Source organism: Melozone crissalis, unplaced genomic scaffold (assembly GCF_028551555.1).
Source record: "Melozone crissalis strain CALT ecotype California unplaced genomic scaffold, PUWL_Pcris_2 ptg000002l_1, whole genome shotgun sequence".
NCBI lineage: Eukaryota > Metazoa > Chordata > Aves > Passeriformes > Passerellidae > Melozone > Melozone crissalis.
This window is the reverse complement of record NW_026535780.1, coordinates 23,858,852-23,886,571: the sequence shown is the minus strand read 5'-3', so window position 1 is coordinate 23,886,571 and position 27,720 is coordinate 23,858,852. Positions and strand designations below refer to the sequence as shown.

Here is a 27,720-nt window from a genome sequence, read left to right as displayed (position 1 = left end):
CCCGCCCCTGCGCGCGCGCGGCCGGCGATGGGTGCCGCGGGCCCCGCGTGCGCGGCGCGCGAGCCGCCGCTGTCACGCGAGCCGGCGCTGCGCTCCGTGCTGCGGCACGTGCGGCTGGAGAACCTGGCGGCGGGAATGAGCGGCGGCGTCCTGTCCACCCTGGCGCTGCACCCGCTGGACCTCGTCAAGATCCGCTTCGCAGGTAAGGCCGGAGCGGCCGCCGTCCCGCGCTAGGGGCGCACCGGCGTGCCCGAGCTCGCCGAGCCCGGCCCGGGACCTGCCGGGCTTCCCGCCCACAGCCCGCGCTGCTCCGCCCGCCCCGTGCGCGGCTGCAGCGCCCCGGTGCCGGGGGCAGCCCCACGGCTTGGAATAAACCGGCCGTGAGCCGAGAGGGTGTCCCGTCCTCTCCCCCGCTATCCCGAGGTGCTCCCTGTCCCGTGTAGGGGCTGCCGCCTGTGCGGTGCCCCGAGCTGTCTGCGGGCACGTCGGGGAGCTCCGGCCTCTCCCCCTCCCGTGGCCGCCTCTGCCTGAGGCACCCGAGCGCTGCCCGCTTGAGCCGGCGGGCTGCCCGAGCCCACGTTCAAAGTTCGCCTCTATGCCAAACATTTTCAACACTCAAAGCTAGCGGTGGTTCTGCAATAACCTTGGCTGTTAACAATAGTGGTATTGTTTTGCAGAAAACTCTGTAACTGGTTTGTTTCTCCACAGGGAAACATGGCAACTTCGCTTGACTTTTCTGCTGATTTGAGAAACTTGTCAACCATTTATCATATTTTCTTTCAGAGAGGTAGAAACATTTTACCGTATCTTTGGATTGTTTTCTTAAATAGATACATGGATGTTTTAAGATCCCGAAACCAAACAATCACAGAGACATTTTTCAAAATTCAAAACGTTGCATGTCCTAGTTGGGCACATCCTGGGCTGCATCATGAGAAGCACAGCCGGCAGAAGGGCTCTCTTCTCTCTGTTTTCCATTTGTAAGACTGTGTCAGAATTACTGTGTTTATTTTGGGGCTCTCCAGGACAAGGAAGGAAGACAGTGACACACTGGTGTGACTGCAGTGAAGGGGCTGGAGCACATGACACAGAACAGGATCCCTTTGGCCTCAGAAAGGAAGGGCTGAGGGGAGCTAAAATTGCAATCTACGACAGTGTTCTTGGAAGACACAGAGAAGGTAAAGCCAGATTCTTGGAGATAGTTAGAAGGAGCCGAAAAGGAACAGGCACAAGCATGGATCATTCCAGTTATTTTACTGTAAGAATGGTCAAACACTGGAAAAGGTTGCCCAGACAGGCTGTAATCTCTTCAGCCATGGAAGCATTCAGGAGTCAACTGGTCGTGTCCCTAAGTAACCAGGTCTCATTAGATCTGGTTTAAATACAGGTTTGGATTAGATGGCTTTTGGAGGTCAGGTACTTTCACATGCATCTTTGGGTTGAAAATAATAATTCCTGTGTTTTGTCTTCAATGAGGGAGCAGGAGCTGATATCAGAAATGAATGTTGTCAAGATTCTTGGCAGCATCATTGACAGAAAGATTTGCATTCATGTCTCTGATTTGCAATCTTGTTTCATATGTTTATAAACTTGACCTAGTGTCTGCATGGTAAAAATTTCACAAATGTCTTTGGGAAAGGTCTAGCAGCACTTAGGAAGGAGAAAAGAGGTGTTTGTGTTCTAGCTTTGAGTGGTTGTCAAGGTGTTGAGGTGTTGTCACACTGTGCTCAGCAAAAGCATTTTGTCTTTAATGCTGAAGTCTGTCACAATGTCTATGGGACAAAGAGTTCAAAAGGAATTAGTAATAATGTGGCACTGAACAGAAGATGCCTGTTTACCAGGATTAATTTTGGTGGGGACACAAAAACTACACTTCTTGTAAAACTTTGAGATCAGTTTTCAGTACAGTTGCAGTCTAGCCATATGTCTGTAGTAAGAATGAAAGCTGCTGCTGTGTTGGCATCACAGAGTAATTTAGGTCAGAAGAGAGCTGAGGAGTTCACCCCCTACTCAGATAAGCTCTGCTTAGATCAGTTTGTTCAGTTTTGTGCACTGGAGTTTTGAGTAGCTCCAAAGATGCTCTTCAGGCAACTTTTTCAAGTATTTGGCCATTCTGCTGGATAAAAAGTTCTGGTCAAAATTCCCTGTATTTCAGCTTGTGTCTGTTACCTCTTGTCATCTCACCATGGACTGCATCACATACCTCATCAGTAATCAACTTACTCCTTTGTTGTTATGGTAGGAGGAATAGTAGTCACCACTCCAAGCTTTGTGGATGTCCATGTTCTACATGATCTGTCAGACAAAAACTTGTTGTTTTCTGTGTTTTTGAAGTGGTATTTTCTGAACATTTGGACAACCAGCTGTTAGGTTATTAGGTGGGAGAAGAAGCCTTTGTGTATTCTGGTAAAAACTGACTTGGCAATCAGTAAGATGTGACCCATTGTTTTATAGAACATTTTAAGGAGAAAATTTGAATTTAAGGGTTGTTACTTAGGACTTGTCTAAACAACTTAGAGAAACATGTCAAGGATGCCATCCATATCACTTGAAATATGATGCACAATTGCTGGAGTGCTAAAAAAAGACACAGAAAACTTCAGATCTGCTGCTCATCAAAAATGTACAAAAGTGCATTTACTTAGGCTCGCCAGATTAATAGGAACTCTCCTCTTACTGAGCTAAGTAGTTATCTCTGGTTTTTATTTCTTTTCCCCCCCTTTTTTTCCTAAGTTCTTCAGCTCTAAGCTTATAAAGCTGTAAACCTCAGCTCTTTTATACTTGTGAAATAACACTCATGTAATTGTGAGTCAGAGAGGAGCAGAGGGTGGAGTTTCCTCAGTTGCTGCTTAGTGGCTGATTATAAGAGGTGTCTGGGGAGCGCAGCGGACAGGAGCGGGCAAACAGGGGTGTGGTGAGTCTCTGGGGAGTATACAAGGCAGTTTGCGCAGGCAGGGTTGCCAGCTTTCTTGCTAGTAAGGAGTGCTCTGTATTGTTTGAGGTCTTTCTGCTGCCTGGTTAATTTTGAGGTGTTTGTCAGTAATGGTTTCTATGCTGTCAAAAGCTGTGGCTGGTATAAGTGACCAAGTCGGGCCCTCCAAAAAGGATGTGTCTGTACAGACCCATCCATGCCCAGAGTGTTTGAGGTTATCAGTGGCTTCAGGGAGTGTTGTGGAGGAGTCCTGCCTGCGCTGTGAACAAGTGAATGACCTCCTTTCACTGGTGGCTGAGCTTAGGGAGGAAGTCGAAAGGTTAAGGAGTATCAGGGAAAGTGAAAGGGAAATAGACTGGTGGAGTTCAGCCCTACCATCTTTAAGGGAGGCTTCTGACCAAGAGTCTGAGGACTTATATGCCTCCCGCTCTCAGGTAACAGAAGGGCACCTGGTATATGAGGAGGAGTGGAAACGGGTCCCCATTCGGGGAGGTAATAGCAAAAAGTCCTCCCCCTCCCCATCATCCAGCCAAGTACCACTTCAGAATAGGTATGAGATCCTGGACAGAGAGACCCAACTAGATGATTTAGGAGAGAATTGCCTGCCCAGTGAACCCCCCAATTATGATTCATCTGCAAGAGGGATCATTACCTCTAACACCAAGAAGAAAAGAGGGGTAATCGTAGTAGGTGATTCCCTCCTGAAGGGAACTGAGGGCCCCATATGTCGACCAGACCCATCCCACAGGGAGGTCTGTCGCCTCCCTTGGGCCCGGGTACAAAATATCACTGAGGGACTTCCTGGGCTGATTCAGCCCTCTGATTATTACCCACTGCTGATACTCCAGGCTGGCAGTGATGAGCTTGAGAAGAGGAGTGTCAAGGCAATTAGAAAGGACTTCAGGGTACTGGGTCAGGTAGTTGATAGGGCAGGAGCACAGGTAGTGTTCTGCTCAGTCCCTTTGGTCGCGGAGGAAAATGATGAAAGAAACAGAAGAATCCGCATCATCAACAAGTGGCTTAAGGATTGGTGTCATCGGCAAAATTTTGGATTCTTTGATCATGGGGAAACTTACAGCATCTTCTCTGCTGGAACCAGATGGGGTACACCTCTCTGTTAAGGGCAAAAGTTTTTTAGCTCATGAACTGGCAGACCTCATTGAGAGAGCTTTAAACTATGTTTGAAGGGGGAAGGGGAAGCAGCTGAGCTATCTGGAAACAGGCCCAAGAATTGCAAGGCTGAGTTAGGGGTGAAGTCAGTAGCCCAGATGAGGTGCATGTATACCAATGCACGCAGCATGGGTAACAAACAAGAAGAGCTGGAGGCCAGAGGCCATGGTGCAACTGCAGAGCTGTGATGTAGTTGCCATCACGGAAACATGGTGGGACAACTCACATAACTGGAGTACTGCTCTGGATGGATACAAGCTCTTCAGGAGAGACAGGAAAGGAAGAAGAGGTGGAGGGGTGGCCCTTTATATTAAGCAAACTTTTGATGCCATCGAAATTGAAACTAAGGAAGATGGAGTTGAATGTGTATGGGTAAGAATAAAGGGGAAGGCCAACAAGGCTGACACCCTACTGGGAGTCTGTTATCGTCCACCTGACCAGGAAGAAGAGGTAGATGACTTATTCTATAAGCAGCTAGGTAATGTTTCAAGATCGTCAGCCCTTGTTCTTCTGGGTGACTTCAACCTACCAGACATCTGCTGGGAACTTAATACGGCAATAAAGAGGCAGTCCAGGAAATTCTTAGAATGTATGGAGGACAACTTTTTGTTGCAGCTGGTGGGTGAACCCACCAGGGGAAGGACTATGTTAGATCTGCTGTTTGCAAACAGAGATGGGCTGGTGGGAGATGTGGTGGTTGGAGGTCACTTGGGGCAGAGTGATCACGAAATAATAGAGTTCTCAATATTTGGTGAAGTCAGGAAGAGCACCAGTAAAACTCTTGCATTGGACTTCCGGAGGGCAGACTTTGGCCTGTTCAGGAGACTTATTCAGAGCGTCCCTTGGGAAGCAGTCCTTAAAAACAAAGGAGTTCAGGAAGGGTGGGCATACCTCAAAACAGAGATCTTGAGGGCACAGGAATAGACCATCCCTGTGTGCCGAAAGATCAGTCAACGGGGCAAACGTCCAGCCTGGCTGGGCAAGGAGATTTTGGAGGAACTTAAGAATAAAAAGAGGATGTATCAGCGTTGGAAGAAGGGTCAGGTCTCTAAGGAAGTATTCAAGAAGGCTGCTAGAGCATGCAGAAAAAAAAATTAGGGAGGCCAAAGCTCAGTTTGAACTTAGAATGGCAACTTCTGTAAAGGATAATAAAAAATGTTTTTACAAATACATTAATGGTAGAAGGAAAGGTAAGACCAGCCTTTGTTCTTTATTGGACAAAGGAGGGAACTTAGTATCTGAAGATGAGGAAAAGGCAGAAGTGCTTAATGCCTATTTTGCCTCAGTTTTTAGTGGGAAGATGACTTGCCCTCAAGACACCTGCCCGCCTGGGCTGGTTGATGGTGACAGGAAGCAGAATGGTCCCCCCATTATCCAAGAGGAGGCAGTCATAGAACTACTGAAATGCTTGGATATTCATAAATCTATGGGACCAGACGGGATCCACCCCAGGGTAATGAGAGAGCTGGCAAATGAGCTTGCAAAGCCACTCTCCATCATTTACCAGCAGTCATGGCTCACTGGTGAGGTTCCGGATGACTGGAAGCTGGCCAATGTGATACCCATTCACAAAAAAGGTGCAAAGGAAGATCCTGGTAATTATAGACCAATCAGCCTGACCTCAGTACCTGGCAAAATAATGGAACAGTTTATATTAAGCGCCATCACACAAAATTTACAAGATGGCCAGGGTATCAGACCCAGCCAGCATGGATTTAGGAGGGGTAGGTCATGTTTGACCAACCTGGTCACCTTTTATGACCAGGTAACCCGCCTAGTGGATGCAGGGAAGGCTGTAGATGTTGTTTACTTGGATTTCAGCAAGGCCTTTGACACTGTCTCCCACAGCATTCTCCTAGACAAGCTGGCAGCCCGTGGCTTGGACAGGAGCACTCTTTGCTGGGTTCAGAACTGGCTGCATGGCCGGGCCCAGAGAGTGGTGGTGAATGGTGCTGCATCCAGCTGGCGACCAGTCACCAGTGGTGTCCCTCAGGGGTCTGTGCTGGGGCCAGTTCTGTTCAATATTTTTATTGATGACATGGATGAGGATTTAGAGTCCTTTATTAGCAAATTTGCAGATGACACTAAGCTGGGAACGTGTGTTGATCTGTTAGAGGGACAGAGGACTTTGCAGAGGGACTTGGAACGGTTGGATGGATGGGCAGAATCTAATGGGATGAAGTTTAATAAGTCCAAGTGCCGAGTCCTGCACTTTGGCCACAATAACCCCCTGCAACGATATAAGCTAGGAACGGTGTGGCTGGACAGTGCTCAGGTTGAAAGGGACCTGGGGGTGCTGGTTGACAGTCGGATGAACATGAACCAGCAGTGTGCCCAGGTGGCCAAGAGGGCCAATGGCATTCTGGCCAGTATCAAGAACGGTGTGGCCAGCAGGAGCAGGGAGGTCATTCTTCCCCTGTACTCAGCACTGGTGAGGCCTCACCTGGAGTATTGCGTCCAGTTCTGGGCCACTCACTTTAGGAGGGACATTGAGATGCTTGAGCGTGTCCAAAGGAGAGCAACGAGGCTGGTGAGGGGCTTGGAACACAAGCCATATGAAGAACGACTGAGGGAGCTGGGGTTGTTCAGCCTGGAGAAAAGGAGACTCAGGGGTGACCTTATCACTCTCTTCAACTCCCTGAAGGGTGGCTGTGGTGAGTTGGGGGTCGGTCTCTTTCTCCGGGCAACAACAGACAGAACAAGAGGACACAGTCTCAAGCTGCGCCAAGGGAGATACAGGCTAGAATTAAGGAGGAAGTATTTTACAGAAAGAGTGGTCAAATACTGGAATCATCTACCCAGGGAGGTGGTAGACTCACCATCCCTCGAAGAGTTTAAAAAAAGACTGGATGTGGCACTTGGTGCCATGATCTAGTTGAGGTGTTAGAACATGGGTTGGACTCGATGATCTTAAAGGTCTCTTCCAACCTAGAATTTCTGTGATTCTGTAATACAGTTGATCAATTATGTTTCATGTTCATTTATTGCTTTGGAGGCTGTGGACTCTTGGGTTGGCTTGGAGGCAGTTGAACTTTATGCTTCCCAAAATGTTTTCCATTTCTCTCTTTTGTAGTAAGTGATGGATTGGAGCTGAGGCCAAAGTACAATGGAATTCTTCACTGTATGAGCACAGTCTGGAAGCATGAGGGGCTTCGAGGCTTGTACCAAGGGGTGACTCCAAACATGGTGGGAGCAGGAGCCTCCTGGGGACTTTACTTCTTCTTGTAAGTACAACTGTAAAATGTGTCACTGCCTGCACAATGCAGTGTTCAGATATACATTGCATCTTCTTTGTGAGGTATAAAAATGTGCTAAGGGACTTACAAACTTGTCATTCTCTTAGCTAGTCCAGGTTTGTTAACGTTTATTATGGTTTGCTGTTTTAGAATTTCAGCAATTTGAGTCAGAGAGTTGTTCCTTTGTCAGGTACAGTGCATTCCCTTGCTGCTGTGAAAGTACTAAGAATTTGAGAGGTGGTGATACTATTCAGAAAGAATTCTCTAAAAGTGCCAATACACTGTTCTTAAAACCCCATGAAAAACAAGAATCTAAATTGATTTCTTGAGAATAAAGAGTGTGAAGTTTTCTACTAAAACTAAATGTTTGATTGTTTTTAATCATTTTAGTGACAGTTTTTTCATTGTTTTTGTCAGTTCATGGGCTTTGCTTTTAAAGCCCATTTTTTAATATTCTACTTTATTAACTCTGTTAGTACTTATCCCTATTAATTCAAACATTTTAGGGACTAGTTAGCTGGCATGCCTATGCAAAGCTCACTTGTCTAGACTCTATTATTGTTGTACTTGAGTCCTTAAGTTTTGCTGTATATTGCTATTGACACTTCATCTTCTGTTGACAATTCCTTAATTCACAAAGATTGCAAACTGGATCAAGAGAAGAATGCTCAGTGTATTTCTGAGCTAGAGGGTCAATACCTAGCACTGTGGGTCCCACTAAAATTCTTTTAAAAGTTAATTCTGGATATCTGATAATTTTCAAGATGCAGTCCCATTGATACTGACAGTTTAATTTTACAATTTAAATATATATTACCATAGTTCACTTTAAAGAGCTGACTGCTCAGGGACAATGAATCAATTAAATAACAGTAGTTTGGATGCCTTTTCTTCAAAGGCTGTGTACCACCATGATCTTAAGTCAGGTATGTCATTCTGGATTGGGTTTTTTGTGATGTGGGTCTGTGTTCACCTTCACTAAACTATGTTGTACATTTTCCAGTTACAATGCCATCAAAGCTTACAAGAAGGAAGGGAAGATGGAAAGTCTCAGTGCGAGCGAACACCTAGTGTCAGCTGCGGAGGCTGGTGAGGTTAAATGCAAAAATTAATGTTCACTTGTAGCTGTTCCATATGCTGCTACTTGCCTTTCTGTGTCAGTGCAGCTTTTTCTTACAGATGGCAAGGGTAAGTGTTCCAGCCCAGATGCAATAGTTTGTTGTCTGTAAATAAAACAAAGGTGTCTAGCACAAATAGGTGGGTCACTGTGGTCCTCCAGTTTTGTGCAGAATTAGCAGTTGACAAAATGTCTTTTGTCCTAGTTTTCATTCTATGTAGGCACTTTACATATTTAGTACTGTATTGGGTCCCAAAATGTAACTATGGAAATCTGCTGCTATCAGATTGTTAACTTGTTAAATATTTAACACCTGGACCTGGAAAGGAGGTGGCCTGTTGAATCATGGAATGGTTTGGGTTGGAATGGACCTTAAAAATAATCTAGTTCCAACCCCCTGTCTTTGGCTGGGACACCTCCCACTAGACCAGGTTGCTCAAAGCCCCACCCAGCCTGGTCTTGAGCACTTCCAGAGGTGGAGCATCCACAGCATCTCTGGGCAACCTATTGCAGTGCCTCACCACTGTCACAGTAAAGAATCTTTGCCTCACATCTAATCTAAACCTACTCTCTTTCAGTTTGAATCATGCCCCCTTGTCCTGTCACTACATGCTGTACAGGCAATTTGGAAAACTTCATTAGGATTTTGAAGCATTCATTTAACGTTGAAATAATAAGGCATATTGTTTGAATGAAATGTCATAATGGATTCTGTCACAATGGTATTTTTAATAACCTATAAAGCTATAAGAGGTTCTTGCTATTAACCTGTCAAAATTATTAAGCAAATCTCACATCACTGAGGTGTCCATTAAGTTTTGAATTATTGTATACTGAATAATAATTCAGATAATCTGTGGTACATTAAGAAACTGCATTTACTGTCTACTTCAGATTATACTACTAACTGTGGAAAGGTGAAGCAAAAAAGGGACTGTACTAGGAATATGCAAAAATATTTGTGCCCTGCAAGAGTACCACAGCAGGAGTGAATTGGACTTGACTGTGAGCTTTGAAGGGGGAGAAAGGGAGCAATGGAGGGCATAAACTTCCCCTGTTTTGAACAGTATGAGTACTCTGGTAGGAGAAGTAGTTTTGTCATTGTAGAAGCCTGTGTTATATTGGACTGAACAGACTGGGACAATCTGTGGAGTTGGCATAACAATGAGAGTAACTTCTGTGTGTTCCCAGGAGCCATGACCCTGTGCATTACAAACCCAATCTGGGTAACCAAGACTCGACTTGTGCTACAATATAACGCTGGCGTGGATCCATCCAAGCGGCAGTACCGAGGAATGTTTGATGCTCTCATAAAGATATACAAGACAGAGGGCATCCGTGGCTTATATAAGGTAATCACTTTGCAGAAAAATTCCATGATTGCCTGGCACCACCCAGTAGCATGGTGAGACTTCTAAATATTTGTCTACAAAAAAAAAATTGTAACAGCTCACTTTCATTCTGTGAGTCTTTCCTACTGAAGAACTGCAGCAAAAAGGCTTAGTCAGAAGAAAAGCCGTTATACTGGTGATAAACTGCTTTGTAATTTTTTTTGAATCTTCCTATAATTAGAATTTGGATAAGCAGGTCAGCAACAATGTAACCTATGTTGCTGGCAGTGCTTCCTTGCATTTTTTCCCTTATCTCTGTATTTCTAACCTCTTCTAGAAGATAACATGACTAAAGTACTTGCTAATTTTTTCTTCCACAATGGATAGTTTCACAACTGCTTATTTGCCCTCTGGTTATTGATGTCTGTAATCTGTCAGCTCTAGATACATTAAATTTGCAGTCTTCTCAATAGGGCCTGCATATGTGTGAGGTTTTTGTTCCTTTAATTTAGGGAAACAGATGGCAACAAGATTTGGACTTTTTGCCTCCTCCTCTCTTCAGGTCATGACATCAAGATGCATTCATCAGTGCCTGAAAGTTGTGAAGAAACCTATTTTAGTTCAGGCTGGCTCTTCTCCTGCAAGTAATGCTGCAGAATCATAGAATCATAGAATGGCTTGGGTTGGAAGGGATCTTAAAGATATTCTTGTTCCAACACCCCTGTGATGGGCAGGTGTACCTTCCACTAGCCCAGGCTGCTCAGAGCCCATCCAGCCTGGCCTTGAACACTGCCAGGAGTAGGGAACAAGACCACTTTCTCTTAGAAATTATCCTGACTACTGAACATTAGCTTATTTTATTTTCAGTGAAAAATGTGATCCTTCTTATTCTTGCATGCTTCATGGCAATGATTGCCAAATTCTAACACCAGAAATGGGGCACCTTACTTATTCCTAAATTGAAATTGTCAGGTTTGCCTGCCTGGATGTCTGCTCTGTTCCTTGTAGATAAGTTCTGATTTCTTGGATCTGTTAGGTTTTAAGATGTCCTTCCACCCTTCTTTTCAGATTATTCCTGCCAGTAGCATGTGTCGCCTTTGGCACTAGACACTTCTTTGTAGTGTTAATCTGCAAATGTGGGACTAAAGCAGCTACTTCCTTTGAAACAGCAAATTACTTGCTTAAATCTGCAAAGAAGGTGACCTAAATAGGTCCTGAATGACCTACATAAGTATGCACACTGTGCAGCTTCCATTTGACATCAGGACTGTCTCAACCTTGTCTGTACTGGGGAAAAAGGCACTTCTTCAGGTGGCTCTTGGACTTGTACATGCTTTAGCTTCCCCCATTTCAGTGTTTGGGGGAGCTTTTATTTTTCTTGCTCTATTTGAAATTGTACAGCTAAAGCTTTGTTAATTGCCCTGAGTCAGGAGTTGTAGTACACGCAATTGTCTTCTTTTTCCTCATCATCTTCATTTCAGATAGCGTTCCTTGTAGCAGATAAGGGGATATCAGGTAGTACCACCTTATGGTAAAGGAAGGGATCTCAAACAGAGTAACTGTCTCAGATAGTATTGGAAAAAAATCTGGAAAGAGTTTCTGTTTGAGATTTGTCTCCTTAGACAATAAAGAATGGAATTTCTGACCAAGCAATTCAGTATTGCTCTTTACTGCACAGATGCTGTTACTGATCTGAGCAAATCCTTTCAGTCCTTTGAGGTACAAACGGGTTATGTCAGGCTACATCAATCTTTCTAGCAGGGATCAAAGCTGTCTTTATTAGCTCTGCTGGGTATTGATTGTTCATCAAACAGTTTGTCTGAATCTGGCTTTCTCAGTAAGTTGTTCCTCTTGAACTTGGCCTGGTTCTGAAAAGGCAGGAGGAGTCTCCTTTGCTCATTATCCCAGTAATCATCCAGTCAGTGATCTTCCACACACTCCATCCACTGGGCTTTCTCTTTTGGCCCCCTGATGACAGAGCTGCTCTGCTGCACACCAGGCTGAATTAAAAAACAGCTTGGGGTTATGTACTTTGAACACCCATGGATCTGCTGGAGATTTGAGCTCTAAAAATTGCCTTGCCATTAATGAATGCAACCATCTCCATTTTATGAGTGCTGTGTTGTTCTTTTCAAGCATAAGGTAGGAGTGCCCAAACATGATAAAATAGTTGTAAGATTGTAGGATTGGTGCTCTTAGGAAAACCTAAAATATCTCTGAGCTGTTGAGAAACTTTTAGATGTATATTCTAGAGTGACTGGCTACTAAGACATCAGTCAGGAATGCAACTAGCATCCTTCATGGCCTCTGTATTTCTGTATGTGCATTTTTTTTATTCTCTTTTATTGATGATAAAGAAGCAGCAGTTGGAAATAGAGCAATGCTTAATAAACAAGAGTAAAATACACAGGAAATGTATAAAATTTCAGGAGATTAAAGTAAAATCCAGGTTCATCAAGACTGAGAATAAGAATGTAGCATGCTGACAACAAAAGTCATAACAGTAGTGTGTGCTCATTACCAAGTGAAATATATTTGGGCACTTCTGTGTTGGCATGTCACTTTTGGTAGGCAAGATTCTATGCTCTGAGGATAAAGTACTCAGTGGCTAAGGCACTTAGCTCTCTTTATTTTGCATGCTTTGCTTCTGTTATTTTTCTTCTTGTAAATATGAAGCTTGTAAGCTTTCTATATCTTTGTGCTTGTATATAGCAAAATCCAGTGAGATTTGGCCATCTTGATTTTAATTTAAGTTGCAGGTTCTACGCAGTGACATAAGCGTAAGTGGCTTTCACATAAAAGATGGTAACATTTTTCACCATGAGGGAATCAGAGTGGTAATGGCAACTTCAGTGTCTTGTCTGCACAAGTTGTCAGAGCAGGGCACTCAGATGCTGCAGGTCTCTGACACACTGAGAGCCCGAATGAAGGCAGCACTGGAGAGATTACAAGAGGTATTTGCTGCATTCTTTTGAAACAGACAGCAGAGGCTGTTCTGGCTTGAGTGCTGTCAAACACTTGAGGCAGTAATGTGAGTACCACATCACCAAATGAACCTTGTTCCCCTCTTTACTAAGAAGCACAGGTTTTCCAGTGTGTACATTTGCCTGTGTTTCTTTTTATTGTGATGGGTAACCTTTGAAACACTAACCAACAAGACATTTTCTTCTTGTCTGGATTTTCAGCACTTAAAACACTTTACACCAACTTTAAAATATTTCTTTATTCCCACTGTCTGCCACTCAGAATTATATGCATTTAAATTTCTAATTATAGAATATAAATATAGAACTATATTTAATTCCATCTATTGTTCTAATCCGTTGAAAGAGAATTCAAGTAAGACTTCTTTGAGGAACCATTCATCTTGTCATGTTTTCATTGGAAAAATCTTCTAAATATATATTTCAAATATTAAAGTAGAAAATAACAAGAAGTACGTGAAGTTATTATAAAATTTCTCTTTACAGTCATATTATGTATCTAAGAATAAGAAAATAGAATATGTTTCAAAAACTTCCCCAGCCAAGATATTTCAGTGCTGTGAAGAAATCAGTTTTGCTTTGAAACATTTTTCCGCAAGAATGCGTGATTTTCTATGATCAATAAAGGTATGGGTCAGCTCCTATTCTACTGAGGCACATTGGCTGACAGTTGCCTCACTCCCTTCTTGCATTTTTTAATATTGGCCCGACATTAAAAGTCCCTCAGTCTTTGGAAGCTCAGCACAAGACTTTAAGCCTGCTGGTATTTGTGTATGAAGTACAACCAGTAGATGCTTTAAGACTCAAGGGTGCAAGTTATCCAAATCTTCTGGCTTAAGTTTAAGAGTTTAGCTCTCTTAAAGGTTGTTTAACATTCTTCTTTTGTTGACAGGGAAAGTATTACCTCATTTTTCTATGATATAAATACATTGTTCTAATTCTTTCCAAGTGGACAACAATTGCTTCCACTGTCTTTTAGTTGTTTTACTGATTAATCACCAAGAAATGCTTGTGATGATTTTCCCTGCTATCACTGTCCATTAGTTTCATACTGGTTTTGCTGACCCAGATAATTTTTTCTTTGACATTTTTGTATAGTTTTTTTTCTTCTTCTGTTTTTATATTGCTTTTATTTTCTTCTCTGATCCAGGATTTCTGAAAACCAAAGTTGTCCTTTTCCCTCTGTTGGGGCCCTTTAGCTTCAACTTCACTTTGTGCTTACAGCTGACAAAATACAGATAAGTGGTTTCATTCCACTTGTTCTCATTTGAGGAAGGTTTTTTTCCTGGGACTTTCACTAGCCTTTAATGCATTTCATTAGTTTGTGATTACTGATGTTGAGTTCATGACCATTTTTTCTTACTGTGAGAAGGTGAAATTCTAAAAAATCATTTCCTGAAAGACTGAAAAACTTTAGAAATCTATATGTAGCATTTGGAAAGCTGATCCCTGAAGTGGTAATTTGTGTATTATCCATGCAGTTTTTGTGCTTGCTGTAGTTTTAGTTGTTGGAGTTTTTTCTGCAATTTAGGAGTTTTATTATTTTGTCTTGTTAACACTAATTCAGTGGACTCCTTCAGTGATCTCTTCTCCTTTTCGCCTTCTCCAGGCTTTTAATCATATTCTGATTAAGTCAGACTAAGTCTTCAAGATTTTGGGCTTGACTCTTAGTCTAACACAGACTTTGGCATCTGAACACATTTTTAAATTCCTTTTTTTTGCCTGAATGGATCATGGGAAATAAACTTTGATTCTTTGAGTCCTTTTAACTACATTTTAAACACTTTACTCTGTTATAATTGTTCCCTAACAGTTTGCAGCAAGCTTTTGAGTCCCTTTCTGGCCAAGATGATTAATCCTCCATTTATTTGTGTTTTTCAATGCAAGTGACCAACTCTTTTAAAAGAATTAGTGCTTTTCAGAACCCCTGCAGCTGGCAACGCATTTTAGTGGAGCTAGTCCTGGTCCTGAGGGACCTCCTGTCTTCTCTTTCTTGTGGACACAGTTCAGAAAGTACCTGTTTTCCCCCTTCATTTCAACTTTTTTGAACCTAAAGGTTGGTGTGTATTTTCACATGTTTGTGCGTGTAAGAAAGACACTTCTGTAGCAGCTCACTCTCTTCTCCCACAGGGACATGTTATGGTAGTGGACATGGCAGTGTCAGGTTTATGGTTAGATTTGATAATCCTAAAGATCTTTTCCAACCAAAATTATTCTATGATTCTATATAGGCACAAACATTTTTAGTCTAGAAATATATATATATCTCATAGACACACATTTTTGTAGAGACACACATGGAAACACATGCATATCTATTTCCCAGGCTCAATCACAATAATGTTTTGTACCTCTGCTCCTGGTGGCTCTTCTCTGAGTTGCCAGCATCTGTCATTGCTTTACCAGTCTCAGGTGGAACCAGACCCCTCAGTGCCAGTCTCTGGAAATGTGCACTGAGCTTGATTTGTGGTCTTGCAGTCCCAATCTGTGTTACCAGCTTGTGCTCTGTGAGGTGGAGTCCCTGGGCCACTTGTTTCATCTCAGTGACTCAGGAGGTGACTTTAGGCTGCGTGTCAGGAAAGCAGCATTTATTGAGTGTTGGTGTGATGCCTGCCCTTAAGGACACTGAGTCAGACTGCAACTGCTGTGCAGGCACAGTCTGTACATTAAGGGAGGACAAATGTAGGGGTGGGAGCTGTGCTCTGTCAAGTTGTTTAGGTTTTGTGCATCACCCTTTAACCTTGTTTTATCCTTTTCTTAGGGATTTGTGCCTGGTCTGTTTGGAACATCACATGGAGCACTTCAGTTCATGGCCTATGAGGATTTGAAAGAGAGATACAACAAGTATAGAAACAGAGTATCAGATACAAAACTGGTAGGATGCTTGAGAATAAAATTGTGTTGTGGCATGTAAATAAACAGAAGTAGATTCTATTTGTCAGGTTTACAGCAGCCAAATGTGCAAAGTATTGGTACATTAATTAAAGTGCAGAATATATAGAAGGAAATAAGACTTTCTCACTTTTTAGGAACAAGCAGCTGGTTTTCACTGGTTTTGAAAACCAACTTCTTATTTTGGCAAGTGTTTTGAGAATTTTAGAAGAAGTTTTTTCTTATGTTGTGGAACCAGAGGGGATGGTATTAAACCCTGGAAAACTGTTCAGATGCAAGTTGGGCAAAGGTAGCTACTATTGGAAGAAGTGTTTTAATGGGAATGAGAAGGCACAGCACATGTTTTACAGTCAGTTACTTGTAGCACTGCATGTAGTAAAAACTGACATTTCTTTTAGTGTGTTGTATCATAGGAGGGAAAAATCTAGAGTATTGTTTGGTTGTACATTTAAAAATCAAGTAAGATTTTGGGAACTGGCTAATTTAGACCATACCTAAGGCAAGTCTGACAATTTTTCTTGCTTTTAGAACACTGTGGAATACATCATGATGGCAGCTGTATCCAAAATATTTGCTGTGGTAGCAACATATCCCTATCAAGTCGTGCGGGCTCGTCTTCAAGACCAGCATAACACCTACTCTGGGGTGTTTGATGTGATCCACAGGACCTGGAGGTAGGTGTGCAAAATTAAAAGCCTGCATGTTGCAAACTGAGTTTTACAGAATCAGAGCTACCTTTACTGGCTCCTGTGCTGACTTGTAGAACCAGAACAGTTCAGGGCAAACTAAGTTTTAGCTGTACAAAGTCATGTTGTGCAAGATGCCACCAACAGCACTAAGCTAAGGAGAGAGGAGGAGATTGGGGAGAGCCAACGCCCCCTGCAGCTTTCTGTTTATTCTGTCTCCCTTCTCTCTTCTCCAGCAAATTTCACATGCTAAAAAATAACATTGTCGTGGCTGGTTTGAGACACTAAATGAATTCTCACTTGAACTGCTTTGGCTTATCACACAGGACAGGAGCATTGTGCTGCTGGGAGTTGTGGCTAATCCAAATTCCTGGCAAGGTGAAGTGAGCTAGCCAGAGCTGATTATACTGATGTCCCTGGGTTACCCTGGGGCCTGACTGCACTTGTTGTCTGGTCCCAGCTTCCTGTGGGACCTTTAGAGACCTGTGACCTCACACTTATTCATATCTTCTCACAAACCTTCCCTGAGCTCTTGCCTGAGCTGCGCAGTGCAGGGGAGAGTTTTCACACAGACCTGTGTGTTTACCAAGGGTGGCCACCTCTGTGTGTGCATCCATGGCTTTGGGCAGTGCTTCTGGGTTGGGCCATATTGCTGCAGAGGTGGGAATGGGCTCCTGGCTGTGAAGAGGGGCCAGCTCAGTAAGTTCCAGAGGCTCTGTTGTTCCAGGAGCACCCCTGGTTCAGAGCTGTGCAACCATTTCAACTGGAGGCAATTCAGAGCAAAAGTAGCTCTGCTGTGTCAGTGCTGAGCCCTTCAGTGCTGCAGGCTGCAGGAAGGCTTTTTAGTTCTGCTCAAGTGTAGTACAGCCATTCTGGAGCCACTGCTGAGCTCATGATGAAACAAATGGGACTTAGGGAGGGTTGTGTGAACCACACCCAAGCATTTCTTGGGATCTCTGTTTGCTCCTCCTTGCAGGTGTTCTATGCCTGTGAGGTCTGCACCTGAAGAGCTGAGATTTAATGTGTCTAAAACTTTTTAACAGCCCTAGCATGACACACTGATTGAAATTGGGTGAAATTAGGTTCTTATTTATTGGCCAGTAGAATCAAAATTCTGGAAGGGGTGCTTAAAATCTCAAAAAATGAATGGTGACTTTTCTTAGTTGTTTAGTCAGTTGTTGTAGCATGGAGAAAGATGGTAAATTGTCTTACTTAGACAATACCCACAAAAAACACTTAAAGCCTGGGCTAAATAACTGATCTGCATAATGCTATTATATGTTTAGAAGCAAAAACAATGGGTTAATACTTGATGCACTTTAAACACTGTCTGAAATTGTTATTTCTAACCTGAAGTACATCTCTCAATGGGAGTGTGAGAAATAAAAGGCCAGGCTTTGTTTTATGTTTAATTTTTTTTCCATTAAAAGACATTAATTAAAACCTTTTTTTTTGTCTTTAAAGGAAAGAAGGTGTTCATGGATTTTACAAAGGAATTATACCTAATGTAATCAGAGTGACTCCTGCCTGCTGTATTACCTTTGTAGTTTATGAAAATGTGTCTGGCTTTTTACTTGGTTTTAGGAAAGAAAATAATTAAAGGTATGGACTTTGTTCCTAGGAAGGAATCTATCCTTTATTTTTTATATTCATGATCTGGGAGAAATTTACTTCAGCAGTCTTCTTTGACACTGTAAATTGATCTGGTATTTTAAGGAAAGAATGTAGAGACAATAAACCCTGCCAACATCTCTCCTGTTGAACGTTCCCGCATTGCTGCCTTCCTCTCTGAATCAGCTGTGTCTGCTTGAAGCAGATGTCTGCAACCTGAAATAAGAATGCTGTGACTGGGTGAAGGCAGCTGCACTGCAATTCCATTCATCCTGGCCTGCCTGGAATAACTCACTAAGCAGTTTCAGCAAGTCTCAAGATAACAGTTGGTGAGATTCTGCTCCTGCACAAGTGGAAAACTTCATATGAAAGCAACCCTGGGGCCTGTCAAAACTTTCTTAAATCTCTGAGTCTCATTAAAACAAGGAATGTCATCTGAATCCACCTCTGTGTTATTCATCAGATTTTAGGAAGTGGAATGCTCCAGACTCCATTGTTCCTCCAACACAAAAATGTGTGTCTCAGTGGGGTGCAGTTTGGAAACTGAAATTGTTTTTTTTTAAACAGCTGTCCATTCTTGGGTTTGAGTAATTCCAAGTCTGATGAAGCTCAGTTCTTGTCTCATAGCAGGCCAGGTTTGCACTGTGGTTTTTGACTTGGTTTTAGCAGCAGACCAACATGCTGAAAGTGCATACATTGCTGGCAATTTAATTCATTTTCTCTTTTTCATTCTCTCTCCGTCTCTCTCTGTGCCAGAGTCTGTCTCCATTAATCATACAGCTGACCACATATTACTAAGTAAATGCATATTTTAAAGTAGGCTTACATTTTAAAGATGAGGATTTTTTTCTAGTAATCCCATAGTGATGCAGTGTTCAAGCCAGTGTAGCAACAAATAGGACCACACTTACTTTCAGTAGTATTCTTTGGGGAAAAAAAATGTTTCTAGTCTAAAAAAATCCTGCGCACAGGACTTTATTTAAAAAAACAGAACAATCTGTTAATGTCTTCTGATTTGGTTTAAGGAAAAGATTGTTGATATATTGATTGCTAATTTACTGATAAATTATAGTACATATCAGTAAATTTGCATAATAGTTATGGGGTTTTTTCCACACCAATAATTGCCATCAAGGATATGTACTTTTTAGAGTTTTGTGTTTGGTGGTTTTGGGTAGTTTATTTATTTAAGAAAGGCATTACTGACCTTAACATCTGCCTCCTGCTGTTGGTAAGAAGATATTAAGTATCTAGTAAGTATCATTTAACTGGGAAATAAGTTAGCAAAGGCTATCAACGGGGGAAAATCATCAGTTTCATAGGGAGCAGAGTAATCACTTAGAGAAGTTTCCTGTTTACCAGACTAACCTAAAGCAGAAAGAACAATTTTTAATAAAAATTTCACAGATTAGGAACTTGGTTTAAATTTTAAGTTAAAATCTGGAAAGCTACAGAAACTACTCAGTATTTTGAATCTTCATTCAGTAATCCACTCGCTTGTTTTTGTAGATACTGTTGCCAAATACCATATTTTGTGTATAACTAAATTTACTCATAATTTACACTTTCTCTTCCACAATCCCATCCCCTCTACTGATAGAGTTGATCATCTCATTGGAAAGAATAATCTCATTGGAAAGAATAATCTCATCTGGGGCCAGCATGGCTGGCTTTGGTTTTTATTACGGAAGGTTCTGTGTATATTTAGCTGAAGATAAATTTACTGGAAGTTTACCATGTAAATAATGTAGATCCAAAACAGCAGCTTCTGCCTTTGGAGGGTGCTTACTGGGCTTTGTGTCTTTTGTGGTACACAGAACAAATTTAATGGAACACTGAATTAACTACCACCCAGGATCCAGAATATATTGTGAAGACATATGAAAACATGATAAAAGAGAAAAAGCTGTGCACATAATCCAAGCCTGAATTAATGTGCTCTGGGCCAGAACAGCTTACCCATGCTTCAGGATAAATGCAGGGGCAGGCTGTGAGCATGTGCACAATCACTCACTGTGTGTTAGCGGACGTTCTGTAAGTTCACACCGCAGCTCAGCTCATAGTAACTTGTTTGTGTTCAGGTACCTTAAAACCATCCTCCAAGCCAGTGAAAACATTGCAGTTCTTCAGAGACAAAATACCAGCTGTGTAACTCGCTGGCTTGCAGCAAATCTCACACACCATCTTGCAGTTGAGCAAGCCCGAGTGCTCCCCTCGCTGCAGGTGTCCTCCCCTGGTATCTGCAACAACAGCTACAGGCAAGGGCTGCCCATCCTGGGGCAAATCGTACAGCTTGTTCAGAAAAGAAAATGAGATTTAATTCTAAATAGCTGAAATAAATTCATTATCTCAGATTTAATGGGTTTTTTCCTTTTAATTTCTGGGAAGAGTGGAGATTTTTGCATGTTGTACATGCTTTTCATGAGTTTTTTTATTTTGTTAATGTAAAATTGGTTTTGTAATACAAACATAATTGTTGTTTCTCTTTAGAATGTGTACAAATTTAAAAAATGTTTGAATATGCCACTTGCAGCATTTGGAAGAAAATACTTAAAACACTGAAGCTTATGTTCTGTGTTAGCGTGATCGGTGTTGTCACTTGTCAAACAGCTGTGACATCATTGTTTCACTTTATCAGTTCAATTTTGGAAAGCCTAGGCATTTCAACCTGTCTTATGTCTGTATCTTCTAAACAGTTTAATACATCTAGTTTTTAACCAAGACCAAAGTGATTCTGTATAACTGAAAGGCTAAATGCAGGAGAATTATTTTATTGGAGCAATGAAATTAAGTGTCGTAACTGTAAAATTATTTAGTGTCTGCATCTTAGTAATGGAGACCAGTCATAGATATTACACTGAAATTCAGTCTGTCAAGAAGCGAGAGAGGGAAGAAGAGCTTAGGTAGTCTGGTTTTGCTCAGTTATTCATAATATGAGGTATTTAACACTTACCACATTGTCTGGGTCACAGTTAAGTCACCAGGAGTTCATTGAGATAAGACTGTAACAGCAGAGCATCCTATTCTGCAGTCAGGTTTACAGGAGTGCATTTTATATGTGTTTTCTGAAGGCTAAAGCCAACACCTGATTTTACTTTCTTTGAACTTTATCTATAAAGCCTTCTAAAGATATCGTGTATCACAACACCATGTAAAATACTTTGAACACATTAATGTTCAATAAAATAACCCGAATTTCTTTTTTGTAAAAGGTCTTATTTATTTGATACAAAAAGTTATGGTTAATTCTAAAAACAGTGGTGGTATTACATCAAAAAAGAAGTTTAAAATGTTAATGAACTTGGTTTTGATATTTGTATTCTAAAATGATTATTATAAAAAGCCTCTGCTGTGTACAAAACAAGACAAAGGCTACAGATGCAAGGCTTTGGTGCCTTTCAGTCCAGTACTTGTGTCCAACTCTATTGAAATAAATTCTGAAAAAAATAGTACAAAATTTAAAAAAAAAAAGGTATTATAAAAAGAGAGGGAAGTTATTTTGGCAGTTCTTCAATGATGATTCGGGAGACTGAATTCCATCCAGTAGAAGCATCTCCCCGTGGATAATCTGAGCACGTCCCCACCCAGATGGCAATATCCACCAAGCCAGCGTTGATCCCTTCACACAGACCTTCCACTGGTTAAAGACAAAAGTCAGGTTACCTCAGCAGACACAATCCCTTTGTGTTTCTCAACTGAAGGTGGACTCAAGTGCTTAAAAACAGCAACTTGTTGCAAGCTTGTGCTATTTAGTTAAAGGTGAAAAGGTTTTAGAATTTTAAAACAATTTCGGCAATAAAAACTCTTATGTAGAGATGTGGCAACATCAGTTAAAAGGCATGCAGTGCCTCTGTCTGTGCTGCTCTTTTACACTCACTGCAGTACCTGAAGCAGATCACCATCCACAGGATGGCAAAATGGGAGGTATAACTGCTGCCTTAAATACCCAAATTTACACACTGGGAGCTGGAATATGGCTTCATACCCTTCCATGGTATGAAGGTGTGTACCTTCAATGGGTACAGCCATGCCTGGTTTACAGCTCAGCTCTGTAAAGGTGATTGCCACCCTGTAAGCTTTTCCACATGTCAGTCACTGCTTCTGCATGGAGTTGCACTCCTGATGCCCCACTAGCACCACCAGATGGAGGTGGGGTAATGAAGACAAGTCAGCTCTACCCCTATGCTGAAAAAATCCTATAACAGCTCTAGACCTTAGATTTCATGCAGTCATGCAGTACAGGGAGAAAAATGAAGAAAGGACACAGACATTATGTTTCTTTTTCTTAGTATCACATCCTTTTATGTTAAATGAATTCACTAATTTGCCTCTGCTAAGCAAGAGAATAATTGCTCCCAGATTGCTCCCCACTTTGGAGGTACTTTTGCACCCCTCCTGAAATCAGAGTAGAAATTGCAGGAGGAAAGTGTCATTTTTGCACAGATAATGTGCAAATACCAGTATTTTAAGCCAAGATGACACCGTCTACTTGGCAGTAAGGCTGTTTCTCCATAGGTTAATACAGCACAGAATGTCTCTGTAGTCATGTTGTGGCAGAGATCAGTAGACCTGTATGGACAGAAATCTCTTCCATTTCTAAATCTCAGGATATAGTACCACGAAAAGTACCACAGCAAGAAAGTACCACTTAATAAATAATTACAATACTATCACTTATCAATAGCCAGCTCTGAGACAGCAGAGTAAGAGAACAAGTGTGAGTTGGCCACTCTCTGTGTTTGCTGCTGCTGCCTCCTGCTCCATCTCTGCTCCCCCGGCATACGTACCTGAGGAAGTTCTGTGTATGTTAATGGTAGAGTTCAGCTCTGGGCTTCCTTGATCCAAGTATATTATGGCCTCGATGGGCAGTGGGCCAGCACACTCTGCCCCGTTGAAGGTGAAGTACCAGCGCTGGCAGCAGGCGCTCCTGCACTTGAGCCGCAGCGAGCCGCTGAAGAGCACGCGCAGGGCGCTGTTGGAGCGCATCTTGGTGAACGTGCATTCCTGGCAGGAGACAGAGGTGCTCTGGCACAAACCCCTGGGGTTGAGCCCATCTATTTCCTATATATTTATATTTAGGACACTGATTTAGGAAGACATTTATTTCAAAATGTTTTAGCTATTCTCTTTAGGCCCCTCTGGGAAAAAAAATAAAATTACAGCCTGGGAAATCCCTTGTGGCGCAAAGATGCAAATCAGAACAGCACCTCATAGATGGTAAGGGAAAAATGGATTATGGAAATTCTTAACTTTATTTAGATAAGTCCTGCTGTTAAATTGCTAGCCTAGTCACCTTCTGGGATTTATGTAAACGGATAAAAACTCTCTGAAAGCTGCACTCAAGCCACAGGATCGCACAGTCATAAGGGTTGGAAAGGACCTCTGAAGATCATCTAGTTCCACCCCCAAGTCCTTGCACGACAAGACAGCACAGTTTCTGTCTCTGCTAACAGAAATCCTGGGCTTAACGATTATCACAACACTTCTGAGCAGTTTATACCCAGCAAAAGCTCCACAACTGAAAAATAAGCACTTTCAGGTTTTTAAGTGGTTGTTAGCCTGTCTTCAACATGCTGGATTTCACCGGGAAAAAAAAAAAAAAAAAAAAAAAAAAAAAAAAGACAAAAAAAGAAAAAGAAAAAAAAAAAGAAAGAAAAAGAAAGAAAAAGAAAGAAAAAGAAAGAAAAAGACAAAAAATACCAAAAAAAGGGAAAAAAAAACTAAAAAGGAAAAAAGGAATAAAAAGGGGGGAAATAAAAGAAATAAGTAAAAAGTTAGGGACAGTTCTGCAAGTTAGAAAAGTCTATTGAAAAATTTGATTCTCTCTCTAGCCACAGCGCAGCAGTTAAACTGCTGTAATCACTCTGGGCTTTGCTTCATAGCTGGGATTGAGCAGGGATTTTTTCTAAAGTTTTACACCCAGGGCTGCAGTGAGGACAGAGTGTTTGTGTCAGTCTGGGTGACACTGGCAACTCTGCTCCTGAGCAACGCTGATCCTTTGCAGAAGCATCCTGCAACTGCAACTGAGTTTCAGTGAGTAACCACTATGAAGCAAAAGTTATAAAGACGGATACAAATAACAGATTAAAGATGTTCATCCCTTCTTAGGATTGAAATGGTGAAAACCTTGCCCTGTTTTGGGCAAGCTAGAGGTACTTTTTTGGTACTGTGACTTTCAGCCTTACAGTGACAGACCTGGTCTACTGAACGTACTCTTACACCAGCCACAAAATTCTTCCGAAACCCTATTCCAGGAATGAAAGAGACACAGAGCTGGAACACAGCTGAGAGCAATCCAAAGTAGCTAAGCCTTTGAGAAGCTCACCCTTGCATGCAGGAAAGCAGGGAATATGTGAGGCTGGAGCTGTGCAGCCCCGGTGCGGCGCCGCTTACCGCGATCTTGCCCAGGTCGATGCCGTAGTTCAGCGCACTCCATGAGCACTGCTTGAAGTTGGGCGTCCAGGACTCCTCGATGCTCTCCCGCATGCACTCGCCCTTCTCCCCCTTCAGCCCGTCCCTTCCCGGGATCCCGGGTGTCCCAGGGATCCCGTTGGCTCCCGGGTTTCCATCCCGGCCGGGAACGCCGCTGGGGCCTTGCAAGCACATGCCATTATACTGGAAGAGAGAACAGATCTTGCTGCTCCCACCCCTCAATTCCGAGGCTAACCAAGTCAAACACAAGTGAATAACAACAAAGCACACCCCCCCTGCTGTGCCACAATGGGCTATTTCTGCATCTCCCAGAAAATGGTTCCACTGAAGTAAAAAAAATAAAGGAAGAATAAATTTTCAAAGATAAGCAGTGTCAGCAGAATTTGCTGTAAAAGAGGATGCAACTTTTTTTAATGAAAAGATGCATAAATCTTAGCATTAAAAAATTATCTAGTCCAAGAATTAAAACCTGTTGGAAAACTTCACCAGAGTCAAAACAGAAACAAAAAAAGGAAGTCACATGTTAATAGTTACTTTCTCCTAACCCACCATTACTTGTATAACTGTCTATGCTAATACATGTTCAGTATGTTTTTTTTTTTCCTAAGAAAATTTTCTATTTCATAGAGAGCAGAGGTTAATGCCACTTTTCTTCTGTCACTGCTCCTCTGGTGAGGAGGTGACAACCACATGGTGATAATCAAGCCCCACAGTTCAGACTCCAATATGCACACAAATGGTGGTGATATGGATGTGGGAAGCTGCATCCTGGAATAAAGCTGAACTCAGGAAGCCTGCTTGTAACAGAGGGAAAGCAGACATGGGAGGAGGGCACACTCACATCCTTCCTAACATCACAGCATTAGGAAAGGTCAAATGTTGCCCTCCCAAACTCCATGTTAACACACATCACCTTCTCACCTTCTGCCCACCTTGGAGAGTAGGTTTGTGAAGCCCAGAGCCCCCTCCCTCAGCAGCCTGAGGGCTGGGATGTGGGAGGAGCACTGGGCATGGGAATGCTGAGCAGGAACCTGCAGGGGCTGGCCAGGGCTCTTACTTCATGTGCTCTGTCCTATCTGGTGCTGACTGCTTCCTCCAGTCTTCATCCCAAATCCTCACAGATAGCTGTATTCTGCTCTTCCACTTTCTCATATTTATTTGTCTTCATCTAGTTTAAACCACCTAATGCCCGTCTGTTTCAAAAAGAAACAGTGCTGAAGCTATTCCCCCTCATGCCAGCCATGCCCCTGTCTGCCCTGCAGGAGCTGTAAACTAAACTGTGAGCTGTAAACTGCCTCTGCCCTCTTTCCTTTGTCAAATTGGTGAATTTTCTTCACTGAGGCTGTGCCTTTTCACAGGCTCTGGTGCAAAAACCAGCAGAGCCATCACAGGCTTAGCTGGAGCCACACCAAAAGTAAAATCAGTGACTGCATGGAGAGGTCTAGTAAGAAGCCAGATGAGGGTGTGACTAATGGTTGCTAGCTTTCCCTTACTACCTTCACCAAAGAAAACCCTGCTGGCTAAAGGCAGTGGAAATATTGGAATATTTTCACGAAGAAAACCATGCTTCAGAAAAGTTCGCTGAGAAAGGGTTGGTTGGCAAAGCACCAACCCAGGAGAACAATGCAAGGACATTTCTATTTCACACAGCAACAGTGATCTGGTTTTGCTGTTGCTTTCCCACTGGACTCCATTTGTAACAGTGACTGGCTCTGGCTTTCGCATGTGGTTCCTCACCACAGAAATCCTGCATGTGGAAATAGCAAGAGCTGGGTCAGGCCAAAGCTGTGGCCTATTGCCCCCATCCCCAGAGACACCAGGAAGGGCTGGCCTGTCCCCACACAGGAGCTGCCGCCCACAGCCAGACAGGGAGAGCACCTCAGCCATTGCACATCCCAAAAAATAAATGGGAGCACAAGAATCACCTGGGCTTTGGGCTCTACTCCAACTAAAATTGTGTCTTGCCAAGTCAAGTCTTTTTCATGTTTTCTTAAGCTGGAAATGTATAAAACATACTTTAAACATCCACTGAAGGCAGGATCCCCCCTCAGTCCTGCCTCCACTCTGCCCTGGCAGGGCTTCTGCTGAAGCATCTGTACAGCTGGGCTGTGCATGAGTCAGCTGCCATTGATTTACCCACACTTTGCTGCTCACTCTGCTGCACCCAAAAAGCACTGAGCAATTTCAAAGCGCTGAGGGATCCTGAAACACGGCTCAGAAAATGTTAACTCGTCCATGCATACAGACTCCTTATTCTCCATGCAATTCAATTTCCACAATAGAAGTGAAAAGACAATGAAGTGGTGTGGAAGGGAAGGAGCTTTGTTAGCAGTGGTGCTTCCAGCACATCCTTTAGGGGATCTCTCTGGAGATCATGGAAGAAATGGTCATACCACTGATTTTCTATAGAAGGGGAACGGCAGTGCAGCAACTCACAGAAATACCTTCACATCTGCTTTCTACATTCCAAGGACTGGAAAATTTCCCTCCTGTCATCTATCCCTGAGATGGGATAGTCCCAATGCATTCAGGTTTCTAGTAGCAGTGGAATTTCAAACAATGGTGTGCAGTCCCTGCCGCTGAAGGAAATAATGCATTCATGCCACTCCGATGGAAAGTGTGCTCGGTGGGCATGCAGACAGTTTCAGAGCATGCAGATAGTTTTTCTCATTACTATTTATCCACTAGCATTTAGGAGCTAAGCAGCAGTTAAGTGCTTACGTTGGAAGGAGCTAAGCAGCATTCACTACCGACGTTTGATTGTGAGGTTCCGGCGCTGCCCCTGCAGTGCGGGGAGCGCAGCGCCGGCCCCGGGCACGGCGGGGAGCGCGGGCTCGGCCGGCGCCAGCCGCCATCCCGGCCCGGGGCCGGTGGGGCAGCGCTCACACACACACACACACACACACACACACACGCACCGGGCCGCCGAGCCCCCGCGGTTTGTGTCAAAGCCCGTGCAGCGCCTCCTCCGCATTTTCCTGATTCAGCACAACAAGGGCTCGATTAACTGAACCGAGAGATGCCCAGCGGCGCGGGACCGGCGCTGTCCTGTCTGGAGCGGCCGCCAGGCTTTTCGAAAGCCTCTGATCTATCGCCTTTTTGGTATCTTTGCAATAACAAAGCGGCTGCGTGGCTCCTCCAGCCGCCCCCCGCCCTCCCCGCTCCCGGTCCCGGCCCGCCGCTCTCACCACGTCCACCACCTCCCGCTGGCGGAGCGCCTTCTGCTTGCCCCGGGGGCTCTCGGAGCCGCCGTGCGGCGGGGCCGCGGCCAGCAGCAGCGCCAGCAGCAGCAGCAGCGGGGCGGCGGCGGCGGCCGGGCCGCGGGGCAT

The 27,720-nt window shown here is 43.2% G+C and overlaps 2 protein-coding genes across 2 annotated transcripts; one reads left to right on the top strand and one right to left on the bottom strand.

Moving 5' to 3' along the window:
• The first annotated feature begins 27 nt into the window (after positions 1 to 27).
• Positions 28 to 21,417, top strand: SLC25A32 (solute carrier family 25 member 32). Its single transcript, XM_054276669.1, has 7 exons — positions 28 to 202; positions 7,176 to 7,326; positions 8,342 to 8,427; positions 9,647 to 9,807; positions 15,532 to 15,645; positions 16,191 to 16,336; positions 17,813 to 21,417. Exons 1-7 carry the CDS (start codon positions 28 to 30, stop codon positions 17,946 to 17,948), a joined length of 969 nt encoding a protein of 322 aa, XP_054132644.1. The 3' UTR covers positions 17,949 to 21,417.
• A 27-nt stretch (positions 21,418 to 21,444) lies between these two features.
• On the bottom strand, positions 21,445 to 27,720 carry CTHRC1 (collagen triple helix repeat containing 1). Its single transcript, XM_054276809.1, has 4 exons — positions 27,580 to 27,720; positions 24,353 to 24,574; positions 22,747 to 22,963; positions 21,445 to 21,596 (listed from the first exon to the last, which is right to left on the bottom strand). Exons 1-4 carry the CDS (start codon positions 27,718 to 27,720, stop codon positions 21,454 to 21,456), a joined length of 723 nt encoding a protein of 240 aa, XP_054132784.1. The 3' UTR covers positions 21,445 to 21,453.

What these genes read in the sequence shown, in the direction of transcription:
- SLC25A32 (XM_054276669.1), top strand. Translation starts at nt 28, where the DNA reads ATGGGTGCCGCGGGCCCCGCGTGCGCGGCGCGCGAGCCGCCGCTGTCA. An exon ending in TGGGGACTTTACTTCTTCTT is followed by an intron (nt 7,327 to 8,341) that starts GTAAGTACAACT and finishes TACATTTTCCAG; the next exon opens with TTACAATGCCATCAAAGCTT. An exon ending in GCATCCGTGGCTTATATAAG is followed by an intron (nt 9,808 to 15,531) that starts GTAATCACTTTG and finishes TCCTTTTCTTAG; the next exon opens with GGATTTGTGCCTGGTCTGTT.
- CTHRC1 (XM_054276809.1), bottom strand. Translation starts at nt 27,720, where the DNA reads ATGCCCCGCGGCCCGGCCGCCGCCGCCGCCCCGCTGCTGCTGCTGCTG. An exon ending in AGCGGGAGGTGGTGGACGTG is followed by an intron (nt 24,575 to 27,579) that starts GTGAGAGCGGCG and finishes TCTCTCTTCCAG; the next exon opens with TATAATGGCATGTGCTTGCA. An exon ending in CATACACAGAACTTCCTCAG is followed by an intron (nt 21,597 to 22,746) that starts GTACGTATGCCG and finishes GTCTTTAACCAG; the next exon opens with TGGAAGGTCTGTGTGAAGGG.